Source organism: Grus americana, chromosome 3, assembly GCF_028858705.1.
Source record: "Grus americana isolate bGruAme1 chromosome 3, bGruAme1.mat, whole genome shotgun sequence".
Lineage (NCBI taxonomy): Eukaryota > Metazoa > Chordata > Aves > Gruiformes > Gruidae > Grus > Grus americana.
The window spans coordinates 77,738,737-77,756,515 of record NC_072854.1 but is presented as its reverse complement, the minus strand read 5'-3'; the positions used below and the strand labels follow the sequence as shown (position 1 = coordinate 77,756,515).

Here is a 17,779-nt window from a genome sequence, read left to right as displayed (position 1 = left end):
GCAATAGGTGCAGTCCTGGAAAACATGAGCGTGGCCAGAGAACAACTGTCCTCCTCCTGTCCTTTCCTACAGCTGCTTTACATCATCCCCATGTTCCAGGGTGCTGTTCTTCAGTACAAATCTCCAGCCACCCTAAGTTTAACTTTTGGTGTGTAAGTAGCACTAAATGAACTGTGGACAATCCGACACAGAGGTTTTTATGCCCTAACTTAAATTATGGCATGAGCTAATCTCTGTACGAGTCTCGTTTTTACAGCTATTGTCACCCAGTAACAAAACCCTAAATTCCCACTTCTGAGGGTGAAAAAATAGATGAAGGTTTCTGCAAATATCAGTCTTACTGTTCTAAGGCATTTAGTAGGCGCTGTGACACAAATTCAATAGATCCTTTGTTAAATGAATGGACTGTCTTTCATGATCAAGGCTGGGATTCACAGGAAGGAGATTAGATGTCAAGCTCCTTCCGAGTTTTCCCTGCTTACTACCCTTGCACCTCCTTTTCTCCCTAAGACAAGCAGACCTAAAATGAGTTGACCTCAGATAGTTTCAGTCATTGGCTCTGAGAAAGCAGAGTCTGGTTCCTAATTTTTTTATTACTGTGTCTTCTTTCCGGGTCATGCTTAAAGAATTTCTGGCTTTTCACTGAAAATGAAAAATGAAATCCCTTTTTGCAGACTGCAGTCGGAGGAGTGGGCTATAAACAGTAGTTTTTGTTTAGATGGCAGGCTAAATTGGAACTAGAACACATGACACGCTAGGAAATGAACTGTCAAATACAGCTGAGGGAAGGAGTGGGAAGAAAGTGGACTCAAGTTCTATTTCCTTCAATATCAATCAGAGATCAAACTAAACTGAAAACGTGAATTATATAATTGCAGATTTTACAAACAGTAGAAATTGATCCCAAGGTCTGAATTCTGCTAGCTTTTCTACCATTTGCAAGCAATAACACTGAGCCGTTAATCTGAGAGAGGACAAGCATTTTAGAACGTAGTTCATCCTTTTCTCTGCTTATTGGATTTTCCATGACAGGTATATGCACCAAGGGAGTTTATTCTCACACTACAAGTGCGTCACTGTGGAGGGTAGCATCTTTCTATTTCTAGAAGGTGTCTAAGGAATAATTCAATTCTTCATCAAAGAAACTCGGTCGAGGAAATGACTGAATAGTTTTTAATTAAATTAAACAATTTTCTTTTTCTTGATATTTGCCAGGCACAAGTACAGGGCATTTACATCTCTGGGTTTTTTTAGGAGTGCATTTTGTTAAAGATGATGAAAAATCAATTGCTTATACATAGCAAGAAACAGATGCATGTCACAGCATTTTGTTACTAGTCTCCCTTGTGTATTACTTGAGTTCCAGCTGAGGAGGTGTTCAGATGAAGCTTATACCAGGGATCTGGCAACATACATTAAGGAAAGGTCATTGGGACCTGAGGGAAAATTAGTTATTTCAAAACAAGGAGGTTGTCCCAAATCAGAGAGGAAGTTAATAGAAGCTTATAGTTTCTCAGACTGCTTGAGAACTGTGTTGTAGTTAATTCGTAGGTACTTATTAATCTGAAGGTACTGATTATCAAAGTCTCAGAAGGATGTAAAGGGTTGATAAGTAGAGAGAAGCATGGATATGTATCCAGGTATGAATATCTAAATCAGTACTTTCACACCTTGGAGTTCATCCCCCTCATTCTGTGGATTATGCACTCCCTCCGCACAGCCTCTGGATCCGACAGCCATGCGTGATGCACAGTGATTCCTGATACCTGTCAGTCACATTTTTCTGTGCTAAGACAATGCTGTGGCCAGTTTAAAAAAATGGGGGTGGGATGTGAGGGGTTATTCTTTACTGGGAAAGAGAGAGAAATTACATTCTCAATAAAACATTAAGGACTAAAGAATACATTTCTGCTTTATGGATGTGAAAACAATATGGAAGAAAAAAATATCTTCAGCTTCTTATACCCATGCAAAATAACACATATACAATGATCTTAAGCACCCAACCTAAATTTAAATGCTCCAGTTAGCACTAACATATCCAAAGTCTCTTTTGAATGCCTAAAAAGATGCCCCAAAATAATAATTTGGATATGAAAACTGGGATTTAAACTGGGACAGCTGGGACCCTGTTACCATTAAAATAAGTAGTGGAACTCCCAGTGACTTCTGCATACAGACCCAAGATTACCATGACCTGGGTTGTAGATAACTCTTTAAACTTTACCAGAAGTTACATGACAGCCCGACAGAAATGGTCAATGAGACGATTTGAAACTTAATTTGCTATGCCATTTGCCACTCTGGTCTCTGTTGGAAGAGATCCAGGTGATCCATCAGCCCCAAATAATTTTGGGAGCATGGTAAGAGATAATAGGTTAATATATTTCACTTAAAATTAGAAAAATATTCTTGGAAAATCCAGACAGATCCCAAATCCTCCAAGAGATTTGTTCTCTGTGTGTATAGGAAACAACGGCTATGATTCTTACTGTTTTCTTAGATCAGCTTGTGTCCTGTTGTGTTTTGCAGTCTACAGGATGCGGGTTTTTAGAGGAAGAAGTGTTCTGCCTGCAGCAAGCCTTCGTATTTAACTCTGTCGGCCTGCCCTGTGGTTTAGTTTGCTTCAGTGAATTGGCTTTGGTTGTAGTGGCTTACCCAGAGAACTACAGCCAGCGTGGGATGGGAAAGCCCACGGATTACACTGCTCTGCTTGTTCTTGTTCCTCAAAGATTTCATTTAGTTATCTGATTCCAGAGCTTGGGGGTGGGGGTGGGGAATATTTTAGGCAGTTTACCTTTTGCTGTTCTTAGTTGTCTAGTCAGAAACACCAGAAATAATTTTTATCACAAGTGGAGAAGGAAATGGAAAAGGTAGTCATCCGTGTTGTGCTCAGAGGAGGTGCCTTTCACTCGCACAAGCAACTTCTTTGTTTCCATCCCCTCCCAGCAAGCGGATTTGTGATTACACATCTTTAGGCGACGTGTGACTCATGATGAATCTTAAATCCCTCCCTAGTAGTGGAGGATGTGGGTTAGGGATCCAAAATACAAATGTAGCTCCAACAGCACTTAGGAAACTACAGACGGGGGGAGGAATGAAGAGGCCAGAGAGAATATGGTTACGATAATCAAAAGAGAGTGCAGTTCCCGAATGATGTTCAACCCTAAAACATTTTCCAATTTGTGGACCTCACAGGATGAGGGGTGCAATTAAATCAAGGAGGAGGCATGTACATGTGACCATATTGCTCTCTGCAGTAGAAGGACTGCAGTTGTGAATTAAGACAAAGAGGGGGAAGCTGGAAGCAAATAGGTTTCTTAAGGTGAAATCCTAGCAACAGAAAAACCTTCAGTAGGTGCTGAGTTCTCTTTGAAAGTTCTGTGCAGACAGAAAAAGATATATGTTTATTATTAGGTTGATACTTTTCAGTTGATGAGTGACACTTCCTGCTTAAGATGCAATTGGCTTTTAATTATTTGGAAGACTGGCTTTCCATTGTGGCTCGCAGCAGTTATTCATCTCTTTTTCTCTCAGAAGATATGGAGCAGTTTTACGCAAGCAGGAACTTTTTATGGTGAAATGGCCATTAATTATTGCAGAGTCATTTCCAACCTCACCATTCCACTTTTCCAAGGAATCATAATTCAACCACAAACATATGCTTTATGCTAATGCTAATACTATGCTACAGAATGTCCTGCCTCAAGAACCTTTATTTATCTATGCAAGATCAAGTTCAAATCATGTTGATGTGTATATATCTGAGGTTTGACCACATGCTTTATATTACAGAAGTTAATTCACCACAAACCCCACACTTAAAAAGCATATTCCTGCATACAAAGAGCTGGACAAGCATGTATTAATCTCCATTAAATATTTTGAAAAATAAGCTCATTATGAAGTTGTTCTAAGACCTAACCTGAAAATGCATATTACAAACAGTCATAAAATTGAACTCTCCAGCTCTTATCATGACTTGAAAGTTTGGATGAAATGTTATATTTATGCTCAGACATGTTAATTATTGGCGCTGCCTGTGGCAATTAATTCAGCCCTTTGAAACCTGAGAACAAAAGCATTGCTAGAAAGGGAATGCAGTCTAGGGACTGAAACGTGGGGCAGGGAGTCAAACTGGAGGTCTGTTCCCCGTGCTGCCATCAGCACGATGTTCGGTTTTGGCCATTTCAAGCAGAGATGATGAAAAGATCTCTGAAATCAGTAGGAGTCTCTCCATTAACCTCTGTAGGCTTTGGACCAGATCCAGACATGCTGCACCTCGGTGTGTTCATCTCCCAGAGCGCGTGTGCATGTGTCTGAATGCTTGCAAAGGAGCAGAGTGTAGCGATTTCTTAAAGATCGCTAAGCATCAGTAGAGAGGCCACAAAGTACCTGGTAATAAAGGCAGATGCTGAAGGTGTACAGATTGTCGTTGATTGTGATCTGTTCTTCTCCTTGTAGAAACTATACAGGAAAGAAATCAAGCCGCCTTTCAAGCCTGCAGTGGGACGGCCAGAAGACACCTTTCATTTTGATCCAGAATTCACATCTCGGACCCCCACAGGTTAGTAAAGTGGCACATGGGCAATGCATCTTTTTAGTCAGTAAATTCATTCTTCCTTCCCCTCTCCATTCCAGTGAGATCCAAAAGTCTGATCACCTGTGGGATTACTGGGGTTTGCAATATCCAGCAGGAAGCAAAAACTCTTTTGCATTTACAAGAAAAACTCATAAGCGTTTCACCAACCTCACATTAATTTGTCTTCAGGAAGGATAGATTTCACATTTTTAATAGGAAAAATAACTATTGATTTGCTATTTTATTACTCTTATTGTTGCTTACATTAGTTGAATTTAACTATTTTAAATTACCTCGGCATCAAAGAACTTTGCATCTCTGCAAGTTGGTATTTAACTATATATTCCATAGATGTTTTCTTTAATTATGAAATCCCATAGACTATGGACAGTTGGAAGTTAATACATGGTTAACAGTAATGGAGAATCATCTAGTTCTTAGATCAGTAGAGTTATGCCAACAGGAAATTTGGCTCACAATATTTAGAAAATCCTTGCAGTAAGAATGTTGTTCCTATAACTTCTATTTCCTAACAGGAATATCACACTTTGTGCAGTATATATATGCAGGTGATCATTGCACAAAACACCATCTTTCCACTCCTTTAGTGGAAAGCAATACCAGTAACCTCAGAGTGGTAATCCCAGTTACAATGTTGCCTCTTGCTAGACATGGATAAGCTACGTTACATTTCTGCCTTGATATTCCTGTGTAAAGAAGTACCTATTTATGCATTCTAAAATGTAAAAAATCAAATAGCCGTTGTTATGAATGAGTCCTCCTGCCTGGAAACAGGTTTATGTCAAAGTTTTGGATCCGGTAACTTGCCAATCCAGTAATTTGCTGTATCTCAGAAAGTTTCTATAGCCTGGAGGTTGAAACAGCTTTGTGTGGATTCCTAACCTCAGCTCTGAGTGTGCCAAAGATGTGGTTTCTGACACTGACAGTTCCTCTCTATGGGTGTAGTTTCACACCACCTTTTCTCAGGGATCTGTCTGAGTTAGAGTTGCTTTTTCTGGCCACTTGTTTCCTAAGTCCACCACTGTGAACCCACATCTCATTTGTGTTGACTCAGCTCCTCACAGGGAGCAGGAAACTGAAGCAATCCGGGTTATAAATGGTGACTTCAACAAGGATCAAACCAAGATCATTCTGGTGATCCAACTTAGATTTCAGACCACAAATGGTTGTACTGTTGTAAGTGATGGGGCAGCATGCTGTAACCAGCAGGGATGTCTGAGGCGGGCTTTATTGCTGAGAAAAAATACATAAAATTGCACCTGAAGTATCGAAATTCACTCCTCTGCAAATAAGATAATAATGTTCGCTAACCCCAGTGAAGCGTACTGAAGTAAATTACTTAAGATTTATGAAGCCTTTGAAAATCCTGTAAAGTTAGATGGTTCTAGTGGGACAAAGCGTTACGACTTTCACGGGGAAGAAGATAACCATTATACGAGATCGGCGTTTGCAAGTGGGCCTAATTCAGACATATGAAATTATTCTGGATTTATCAAAACTAGGAAAATTATTTAGGTTTCATAGCTATCAGTTAATTAACATGATTTAAACATAATTTTGCACTTAACACAGGTGTTTTAACATTTAATTCATATGACGGGCATATCAGTTGGTGGTGAGCAATATTTACTATTGAACACCAAATAATCAGTAGTTCTTCTACAGTGTTTGATGAAGAGATTGGCAGTGAATTATGAAGAAACAGTTATTTTTAAATAGAGATGACCTAGCACTTACATTTTAGAGCCGGATCACAGCTTCTCTGAAGTTCAGGAGATTTGAATTATTGTCATTCCTTTTTTAAAACAAACATTCTTTCATCTTAATTAATCCCTTTTGGAAAATCACTGTTGTATATATACCATTGTAAGAAGTAGCTAGTGATGCAAGAGGTCTGGTGTGATTCATCCCTGTATTTGCAAGGACAGTGCCCATCAATACACGGAGATAAACAAATAGCCCACATCATTTTACCAAAAACCAACCTGCTTCGTGTACTTTGCAGTGAGGTCTGACTTGCTGTGCTTATTTCTGACTCCTGTCAAGGCTGAGGCGGCTTTGTAATGAGATGTAGAATTAGCTGCAGTCTCAGTTTTGTTTATTTCCAAGCAGATAATTTGTTTTTACCATATTCTGGCTTCAAATCCTCGGATCATTTGACCAGTAGATTTATACAGGGAAGTCCACACAAGGAAATGCTTACATTCTCACATATGTTCAGGAGCTCAAGAGATATTCAGTCATCCGCGCCATTGCCCTACACACTAATGGGTGGTGCTGATGGTGTAGGCAGGTGAGTCAGATATAAGGTCCAGTGGGGATGTATTTTCTTTACTGTAGTTAAACTGGGTATTTACAGACTCCTGCGAGGAGCTAGTTTTCTAAAGTTCAGCTTTGTAACTTGCCATGGTAAGTCACATGTGGCAGGAAATGAGAAGGGGAGGGGGAAAAAAAAAACAAACACAAAAAAAGAATAAATAAAAGGTGAGCACATTTTAGTACTATAGGTTTTATAATACCCAGCCAGCTAGCCAGCTACCAAGGAATGGTTTGCAATGCGACTCATTCTTGCTTCTGAAAATATCAGGGACAAAACATACATTGGGGAGAAAGATCTCTTTAAAGCTTTTCAGAGTTTTAAGTGAAGTGCAACTCTTCTCGATTTGGCAGGATGTTTCTCTCACTGAGCAGGCGTGTAGGTACCAGGAACTGCTCTCTAGTTATTTCATTCCAAAGGTAGAATAATTCAGGGCGCTCTGATATCCAGCCATTCCTCCCCTGGATTTGCTGTGTCAGGGGAAGGAGTGGGGAGAAAAAGTCCATAAACGTTAGTTAGAACACTCCTAGTCATTTTGTTCACCTGAGGACAAGTCAACCAACATCTTCCCTGGAGTAAGTCCCAGCTCCTAAAGCTGCTCCAGAAAGATCCTTATGACGCTACAAATCACCACTACTGGAGCATCGCACTTTTACACTTGCTTCAGGTCCTGTCTTCTCTACATTCTCCTGACCCACACAACATACCACATTACCCAGATAGCACTTTAGCCTTTGTAATTTCTGTAGTCAAGGTGTGCTGCCAAGGAAAGATTTAGCAGCTTGCAGCTTTTTTCCACTCCCTGGAGAACCTGTGCTAAGCCAAAGGGCTGCCCTGCCTTGAGCCACCTGTCTTTCTCCTAGCCTTGCCATCCTGCGCCTGCTCTCTCTGTGCGGACTCCTGGCACAGGCAGTGCTTTGCCTAAGAGTGAACATGCACATGTGAAAAAAGCCTCTGTACCCAAGAGGAGAGATCCTTGCAAACAATACCCCTGCACTGTTCTGATCCAGAAGAACAGGATGGAGAAGGCACACCAAAGCCCTGATGTGGAGGTGGATTGTATTCACATTTGTCTGCCAGTTTAGCGGGATCTGCTGTTGACTGGCAGGGGTGACTTTGTTGCAGGTGCTGTGCTATTACTTTCTGATCTTTTGTGCAGCTCATGAAGCCATTTCTTCTTTCTCCTACAGATTCCCCAGGTGTTCCTCCAAGTGCCAATGCTCATCATCTTTTCAGAGGGTTCAGCTTTGTTGCCTCTAACTTGGTGCAGGAGCCTGCACAGCAAGATGTGCACAAAATCACCGTCCATCCAATTGTGCAGGTATTGATGCTGATGTTACACTTCACATTTGATGGGCAGATACATAGGTGCATAGTGTATATAAACTGCCTCAGCGTTCTCACTGGTATTTCACAGCTACCCAGCGTAAGTAGGAGGTGTTTACATGCAGCATGTAGGAGGTGGAAAATGAGAATTTTTTCCCAAAGGCTTTTATCTTTAAGTTCATGTTCTCCACAGCCTTTACAAAGGAAACAGAAAATGCACCTTATCACAACTGAAATGAAAAGTACTTCTGAACACCTGAAACACAATTCCAGTTGTGCATACAGGGCAGCTAACAATGTGTTGTTTTTTCAGTGAGCGCATGTCATTCTCAACAGTTTTGTCTCGAATTATATGATACGGTCTGTGCTGGCAAAGGGGCTTAATGAACTACTGCTGTAGGCTCCCACAGACACAGAGCCCAAGCTCCTGGGTGTAAGAGGCCACCATGTTCCTGTTGCAATTGCACAAGAGCCTGGCTGTACTCACGTAACCCAGAGGGGCTTGACAGCGGAAGGACACTTGCCAGACACTGGGTTCTTTGCTGCCATTCCCCTACAACATTTTCTCCAGTTACCGTAATTTAAACCAGAAATAAATTGCTACAAATGGCTCAATACATCAGAGGGACAGTGAATCAGGAGAGAGAACTGGGATGCTCAAAAATGCAACAAATTTTCCCACGAGGAAAAAGTTCCTCTCTTACTCACAGCAAGAGGTATACATGCCTCAAGGGGGAGAGCCCCTGTCTGCGGTTTTCATAGGCTTTCATCCCTATTTTAATATTTTACAGTGGAACGTGTCATATTCTTAAATATTCTCTTAGGCAACAGTAAGTGAAATGTCACCCAAGCAATTACAACCCAGAAATTATATATATATATATTCCTGTGGTTTGCTTTGTAAAAATGTATTGAACGTAACAGGTGCAGGTCTTATCATTTAGAAGGTTCTGTGTGGGCTTTGCTAGCAAGGTTACATTTTCTAGACAGAGGATCCTAGTGGATTTTGAGAGCTGTTGGTCATGTCTTGAGTCCTGGGATGCAATTTGCAGCAAGACCTCAGATTTGGGTTTCACCACCTATCCAATCTGCCTGCCCAAATGTTTTCCAAAGGGCATATGAACTAATGGTGCCACAGTTAATTTTGTACCCTTCAATAAATAGCATTAGCAATTTAAAATTATTTTCCTGCTATTTTCACTAGTAATATATTTTCTTAAGTTAGATTGGACTAAAAGAGTAACTTTTCTCTCACACAGAAATCATAGTTAAACGCATCCGGGACAAGACCTCCAGTGGTCTGGAGGCACAGCCTATATGTGGGGTATCCATTTTGAAGCCTGTGAAGCTATTAGTGGTTTATAAGTTATCTGGCCCCTCAGTAATTAAAAATAAGTTTATGTATTGTCAAGTTATGTGGGTTTGTCAAAGGATTTGTGCCCACAGTTTGTTGTGAATCTCTAATAGGAGGGGATTGTCTGCATTCCCTAAATCACTGCTTTTTTCCCATTAGTTCTGCATGACCAACTCTGTCCTGCAGACTGGAAAAAAAAAAGGTAAAAAGGGAGGGGACACACTTGTTTAAGTACAGAGCTTCAGATTTTTTTTAACTGAACTTCGAAAACCCACTAAGGACAAGAGAGCTCTGTGAAGGAGATGGGATCAAGCACTTCCTTTATTAAGACGAGGCTAGTCCTTGGTTTTCCATACCCACGTCCTGATGACCTTGTTTCTTTTGTCTTTTCCTGTAGCAGTTACATGGGAACAACATTCACTTTACAGATGGATACGAGATCAAGGAGGACATAGGAATTGGCTCCTATTCAGTGTGCAAGAGATGTGTTCATAAAGCCACAGATACAGAGTTTGCAGTGAAGGTAAGAAAACCTCCTAGTAGGTGCCAGAAATGTGGTTGAGACTGCTCTGCCAGCCTGGGCAGCAGCGCGGCCCGTGGCTATTTCATTGGCTTATTTCTTGTTGGCGGGTGTTGCTAGTTCTTTTCTTTCTTGCAGAAGATGGCAGGTTTCATAACAAGCCTTATATTATTTCTCACACCTTAATCTCATGAAGTAAAATTCCAGAATGGCAAAAACTTTACAGTCTTGCATGGAAATCCTGCTAATCATTTCAGCCATGCTCCTTGCAAACTAGATAAGATTTTTAACAGAGCGTACATTGAATCATCATAAACAAACAAAATAATGTATAAAATGATTGCAAAGTTGAAATAGCATTTTACTTTTCTTTCTCAAGTTATTTAGTTCTGACATTCTTTATTGTAATTAGACAGATTTGTCAGTGAAAACCATAATCACCTTCAAAAACTCAGATTTCCTTTTGTCTCCTTGATATTCAACACCAACATGCTACACAAAGGAGCAAAAGGCAGTCTTCAGCAGAGATTTAAAATATTAATTCAGTGGAATTTAGTTGGCTATTAAAGAGAAGTCAGTGAACTTCAGACTTGGTCAAGCAGCACTCTGTAAAACAGAGGTACTGCAGACGCAGAGGCCAGGAAGCTGCTAGGATGTAGGTATGAGGGAACCTTTTCTGTTAAGGAAGAACTTCGGTAGAACTGCTTTGAAACATCATGCTTGGAGGACTAAGTCACAATCTCTGTTAAATGCTATTGAACGAACACTACGCAGCTGTTACAGGGGGCAGAACAGACCAGTGTATGTGGCAAGTGGTTGTGAGGTTACAGCTCCGAGGAAGAGTCCCAAACATTCTGTTTTATTTAAGAACAAGGTGTAGCAATTAAAACATACATATGTTAGAAAAGGATTTCATGGTTTTGTTCTTGTACCAAAAAGAGACGAGACTGGATTAAATGAGGAATCAGTATAATGGATTTGAAAAGACACAGACAGTTAAGTCAGATCTTTTCATTCTGTATGATGTCATGGGAACAGATTAAGTGAGCATAAAGTCAAGAAGTAGGTCCCGGAAATCAGTACATACAGAAATGTATTTACCAAACTTGCAGTAAATGATGGATTCTAGCCAATTACTGCTCTACTTTTCTTATTTTAAAATTTTAGAGAAGATATGCAAACTTAGCTTATAAACGAGATTGTGTCTTTGCTATTAAATGAGATGATGAGAACTTAAAGAAGTGATCCAAACTGCAGTCCATGAGATAAATGAGCTGCAAGTAGTCAATAAAATAATATTACACCTTCTATTCCATCTTATTTTTCATTACAAGACTGATGATAACGCAGAATCCATGAAAGTCCATGAAAGTTTTGGTGTCTGCCCATTGTGGTGACAAAAATCTGTAAACCACTAATAACTGACAATCTGTTGATGCCACTATTCAAATAAAGGTTGATTTTTCTAGACTACACCATAATTAGGAGCATGGTCCTACCAGCAGGTCCGTGGGCTTGCGCATGGACATGCTAGGATTTTCATTTCTAATGAATGGAAAAATTAGATTTTTTTCCAGTGTCCAGGTCATTTGTCAACAGATGGCATTATGTTATAGTAGGTATGGGTTCTGTGTAATTAAATTACATATGTGATGAACAAAATGCATGTTAAAGTAATAACTTTAATATTTTATTTGTTTCAAGTATTGCTGACAGTTTTATCAGTGTAATACAGCCAGCGTGAAACCAAAATAGAAAATCTGAGTGCCTGAACCCAGGAGGGTCCAGCACCCACTCAGCAGCTGGGGATTTGGGGTACCTCAGAAGATCCAGAGCAAACTCAACACGTGGAGACACTCAAACCTCCAGAAGAGTTTAACACTTTGATTGCTAGATTTATGCTCTTTCCCATTTTTATTAATCTTTCCTCTCTTTCTTCCTTTCTTCCTCCACTTCTTCCGACTCTTGTCATGCCGATATGTCTTGATTTTGACTACCAGTTCAGGCGACACACTCAGCATCTCAGTTTCTGACACAGTGTGACCCAAATGTGTAGCACAGATTTGGGGTTGGAGATGGTTGGTGGGTTTCTGTTCGTACCATCTTTCCAGCATATTGAGTGCTGCCTCTTTTATTATTATTCCTACCAATATATTCATTTTACTTTCCTTTCAATTTTATTTTTATCTCATATTAAGATCATATCATTTTGTTATCAAAGTGGCTTGCTTTCATAAAGATTGCACAATGCCACCCATTTCAAGTAATTAGATAGCACAGGAGTTGCAACTGATATTATGATAATTATATATCGGTCCCTTTTGACATGCATCCTTTAACTCTCTCTACAAAAATCACTGTAATTACACTCTTTTGATTTCTTTCAGTAAGTATAATTTTCCCAGTGCTCACTAATACATAACATTCACAGGAAAAAATATCTGCAGTGATAGTTTGTATGATAGGCAGCAGCCCCATTTGCCTGGCGCCGCCTCATTAAAAGCTCCCTCTTTAAGACGAACTGCCAACACGTCAGAGAGCATCATCCCATCTCCCCAGGGGGAGCTGGTGATAGCGAAGGAGGTAAGGAAATGACGTGGTGGCATCACCGCGGGAAGACACATGTCATGTCATTGGGTAAATAATCCCTCCGTGGAGACTGCCACTCACCAGGCCTTATTTACCATCGCTGTGTAGTGCCGTACTGGGACAGCACAGTACTGAGCCGGAGTAACTTGAGTCAGAGCTACAGCCGGTAAATTCGCTCAGAAAAACAAAACCTTTCCTAGCCCAGAAGCAGAATATATTTGTTAAAATGCAAAACGTTTCATCCCTTTTCTTGTTGCTGGCCATCTGTGACTAATTGGGGCCATCTTATCCAGATAATTAGATGTCTAGCAGTGCAAAGAAGTTCTTTGCTGGTGTTGTAAAAGCACTTGAACAGATCTGGGATTTAACTTGTTTCGGAGGTTAGTGAGACCAGGCACGTCACTCACTGAGGTGCATTTACAATTCCCCCCTAGACACCTCCCTGCACCTTTAGGCACCTAACTGCTTTTCTAAAGCCCATCACTGAACCTGCAGAAGAAGAGAATTTCCTTGCAACCTCTTCCCTCTTCTTCCATGTCATCTGTAAAAATGAAATGCTAGTAATAAACTCTAAATCTATTTTAGACGTGCCCTCAGGCTCCCAAATGCAATATTTAAGAATTCAGGCTTACATCTCCACTTCTGAGAGCGGTTCAATACCATGCAACATAAAACCTTTGTAGACAGCCAGATTTCCCACAAATTGAGTCTACCCTGAAACTAGTAGCCACCTACTTGGATCAGTGCAGGTAGATGTTTGTTTAGCAAATCTTTGTATCATAATCTACTGCATGTACATACTCTGAGGTACTTTTCAAATTTTACTCTTCATTTTTTTTTCCATCTCATTCCCAAGTGAAAAAAAGTATAAAGTCATGAAATACAAATAAGTATATTGTTCATTCTTCTGAATGCTTTATAAGACTCTGGTATAAAGAAGGGGTCTAGGAAAAAAAGTTTTTCTCCTCTGACAGACCTCTAAGGTGTTTCAGATTCTTCTGCTAGAATATCGATCATCCTGACTACAGCATAATGATTTTTAATAGCAAAGGGATGTGGCATTGTTAATCACAGTTACAAGCTTCACGTGGGTACAAATGTAACAGTGAGGTCAGAAGCAAAGGAAAATCAGATCAAACTATTTCGGTCACATCAGTATGTAGAGAAAATAAGTCAAGTAAAATAACGATGCTAGAGCATATGGGAGGGATTTCTGTGGATGGAAGAAATGGGAGCCTAAACAGATTAAGAGCTCTCTTTTGGAAAACAAAAGAAATGCTACAGTTCAGAGTTCTTGGTGAATAAGATTTTTCAAAACCTGCCAGAGATTTGATGCATTTAGCATATTCCAAAAGTTTTTCTTTACTTAAAACCATTGCACTGGTTTCAAGCTTGGATCCCTACTTGTAGTGAAGCTTTCAAGCTGGATTTTCAGATGTGCTTCTTACTGATGCCAGATTAAGTAAGTTTGCAAAGGACCTGATTGCATCCCCCTTTTTTAAAGATGTCTCTATTTAGATTGACTCCTTTCCCCCAGGAGAGATCACTGGTGATAATAGCCAAGTAGAAGCTGCTGCTGCTGCTGCTATGGCCTGTTCTGCCCCCAGTACGATAACTGCCCCAAATATTGCGGAGACAGGTGGCGTAGGGACCAGCTTCAACAGCTTGATGCCTGCTGTTTTCTTCTACAGGTCAAAAGAATATCTAACTGGTTAAGTCTTACGGATTTTTAGTTCTTCCATGCTGTTAGAGCCAGGGCGAACAACTGGGTAAAAGGACAGGGTATACATTTCACTCTCCCTTGAAGAAGAAAAACATACAGTGGAGATATAGTCCCAAATGACAAGTACAATTTTGCAGATGCCAATATTACAGTGGAATTTGGATCTCGAAACACATGTGAATTTCATGACTTTTTCCTATCTCTGTAATGTACTAACCAACTATTTGGCTCCAAATGTTCCACAGCTGTGAGCAAAGCCAAATTTTGCAGCCTATGTCTGCCTCTGGGATACAGGTTAGTTTATGCTAGAGTCCTAGTAAATCCTACAGTTCATATATAATTCTGGTAATTACAAAGCACTGAAAGTACATCTCTCTTGGCATGTTTTAGTATGTGCAGACTGGGAAGAAGGTGCATTTTAATTAGCTGTAAAAATGCAATACCAGCAGAGAAGTGATGTCAACATGCTATCAATAAATAGAAGTCAGTAAGCCATGAGAGCTGGTTTTAGCAGGCCTGTGTAATCAGATTTGCTATATACTTCTATTTATTTGCTAATAACAGTGAGTGACATAGTCACCAAAAGTTGTATGAACTCCAGTGTTGTTTCATAATTTCTTTAAACTTCATTTCCTCTTCCATTGATGTTTATGGTCTTGGTTTGGTTGTTTTTAGGTGGTTGGTGTAAGTAGATACAACATTACACTAATCTGAAAGCAGGAGGTTACACAGTGGTATTTAGTTAGCTCTACAGCATTTTCTCCATAACCTATATTATGGTTCTGTCAGGAGTTGAGTGCTGAATGCAGAAAGCATGAATAAAAAATTTAAAAAAGGTAGTCTTCTAAGACTGACTGCAGCATAGTGCACTATTCTGCAATTCTTTGAAAGAAATTAGGAATCCTGAACACATGTAGCTTTATTTATTGAAACAAGTAAAGGAAAAACAAAAAGAAGAAAAAAAAATCAGTCCAAAGGTCATCAAATCTCCTTGACAGTCAAGGTGTCTGTAGATCTAGGGACATTTGCTTGAGTTGTTTCTTCTTAACCATAGAAAGTCACTAAAGTGACTTTCGTCTAAAGTGAAACAGACTGAAATTTTAAGGGGAGGGTTTGTGTCTATTTTTGTCTGCCTGGGAGGTACTTAGTGTCTGGTGGAGCACGGATAAATATGTCAGTATTTTAATAGGTAAGTCAATGGAAAGTTTGCTGGATAACCTCAGATTTCTTGGCCCTGAGCCTGCCAGGTTGTCAGCACCAGCAGTCCCCATCCACTGCTCGTCCGACCTTTCTTCCCTCTGCCTGCACCAGAACGTGGCACAGGGGTCAGGCCCCAGGACATGTGCAGAGATCTCCAGGTCAGAGCCATGGTACAGGCATCCCCTTTAAATTTAGCTTTGAAATTTAGCAGAAGTTACCTGCTGCTGGAGGTAACAGGACTCTGCAAGGGAGAGGATGGGCTGAATGGGGATGGATCAGATGCTGAGGTCCTGTCTCAGTTCTCATTCGATCCCTCATCATGCAGACTCCTCTTGACATTGCTGTAAGTGAGTTTTGCCTGTAGTACCTGGGTAGGACTACTAAACCCTGTGGGACCATGTGCTATTTTGGTATCCATGGTTTAAAATACAATATAAACAAATTAAAGAAAATCTGTAGCAGAAAATATGCAAGAATTACAAGGCAAGCTCTATCGAGAGAGCTACAAATATATATGATGTAAGACAGACAAGAGTCCAGTGGGATGCGATCAAAATCTATAAATATCTCTAAGGTGATATAAATGATGGATGACAACCATTTGGCTGCTAAAGACAGCAAGACAAGACAGAATGTCTTGAAGCTAAAAAAAGGAGTTTCAGGAAAAAAAGTCTCATGGAGAGAGCAGTTGGTAAAACAGACTTTTCAAGGAGATGACTGAGACGTCCTCCCCTCGCCTGCAAAGAAGTTGTATCTGTCATATTAGTGGAAATGTGGCCTTACAAAATGCAGGGTCAGAGGTGTAAGACCCCTTCTCACCTTGATAAACTACAGAACTTACCATGTTCTCCCATGAAATTTGCTTTATAAAGCTGGGATTCAGGAAATCCCAGGACACTTCAGTAAAAGATGTTTTGCGCTGTCTGAAGGATACTTAAGCTGGTGGTGTGGCACCGGATTCAGTAGGCTGTAAGGCACCATGTAGGAGATACAGGCTTCAGAGCATATTTAGGCAAAACCTCTGTGCTGCTTTGGATTTGCAGAGGGAGGGCTGTTTTCCAGAGCACTCTGCAAAGAAACCAGCATGAAGAGCCCTAGACGGCAACTGGGATCCATGGTGGATATGATAGGAGTGATTACAAACAGCATGGACAGGTGTCCTCTAGATATGATGGAAAGAGAAAAATATTTGCAGTAAAATGGATGAAGTAGCAAAGACAGAAAGTGGAGAAAGTTGTCTGTGAGGATCTTATGTCTGATCTGTGAGAGTATTTTTGAAGGCTTTCTTAGTTTTCCCATCCCGAACAACTTTATCAAAGGGCCTGACTTTCACGCTGGACCAGAGCCGCTGCGTACAATGTCACTCACCACAGCAGGAGGCAGGGTGGCATATTTTATATGCTCTCCTCATTTTTTAAGATTTGGGTTTAGTCAAATACCTGCAAAACTTCAATGCGTCTCACTTTTCTATTGCTTTGATATGAGTGTGTTCAGATTTCTGCCACTCTCCCCATAGAACTAAGCGAGTTCTCCACGGAGGTGCTGCTCGAGCAGGCAGGACCCTGCAGCTACAGCTACAGAAAGCAGCGAGAGCCATTGCTGGATGGTGACTTTTTGGCTAAATGGGATCAAGGTGTTGCTTAAGACTTAACAGATAAGCAGAGGAGGCAGAGAGAAATACAGAAGGGTGCGCAGACCACCTCTTAAACTCAGCTTCAGAGCGTATGTTAGATGTGCGGTGGTTGTGCGTCCCCTCTGGCCTAAGGATTCCTGGAGGCTCCTTCCCACGTGGTCACGAGCTCACAGTGCCTCTCTCCCCGGCATGGCTGAGCTTCCGAACAATGTGAGATGACGGTATTTCTCACTGCTAACTAGATCTTTTCTGAGACTTAGGATCGGGCAGAAGTTTTCCTACAGCTTAGTAGTATCATGTTTCTCTTCTCTAGCTCGCTTGCCAAGTACCTAAGTATTTTGGACAGAATTTGGTCCTTTGTGTCTCTGTTTCTCTTTTGGGGCCATTTAAATTGTGTTTCTTGTATTTGTCTTTCATATTGATGTAATAATTTTCCCCTTTTATAAGACCTGAATGTGATATACTGGTTTCCATCCCTGAAGCTTTTTGTAAAAGAAGGTGGGAGTAGCACTGC

The 17,779-nt window shown here is 40.5% G+C and overlaps 1 protein-coding gene across 1 annotated transcript in view; it reads left to right on the top strand.

Moving 5' to 3' along the window:
• Window positions 1–17,779, top strand: part of RPS6KA2 (ribosomal protein S6 kinase A2) — a 176,367-nt gene that overhangs the window by 130,842 nt on the left and 27,746 nt on the right. The window contains exons 12-14 of the mRNA XM_054820218.1: window positions 4,465–4,567; window positions 8,111–8,241; window positions 9,998–10,123. Of these exons, the coding sequence (XP_054676193.1) occupies window positions 4,465–4,567; window positions 8,111–8,241; window positions 9,998–10,123 (360 nt within the window). The remainder of the gene's footprint in view (window positions 1–4,464; window positions 4,568–8,110; window positions 8,242–9,997; window positions 10,124–17,779) is intronic.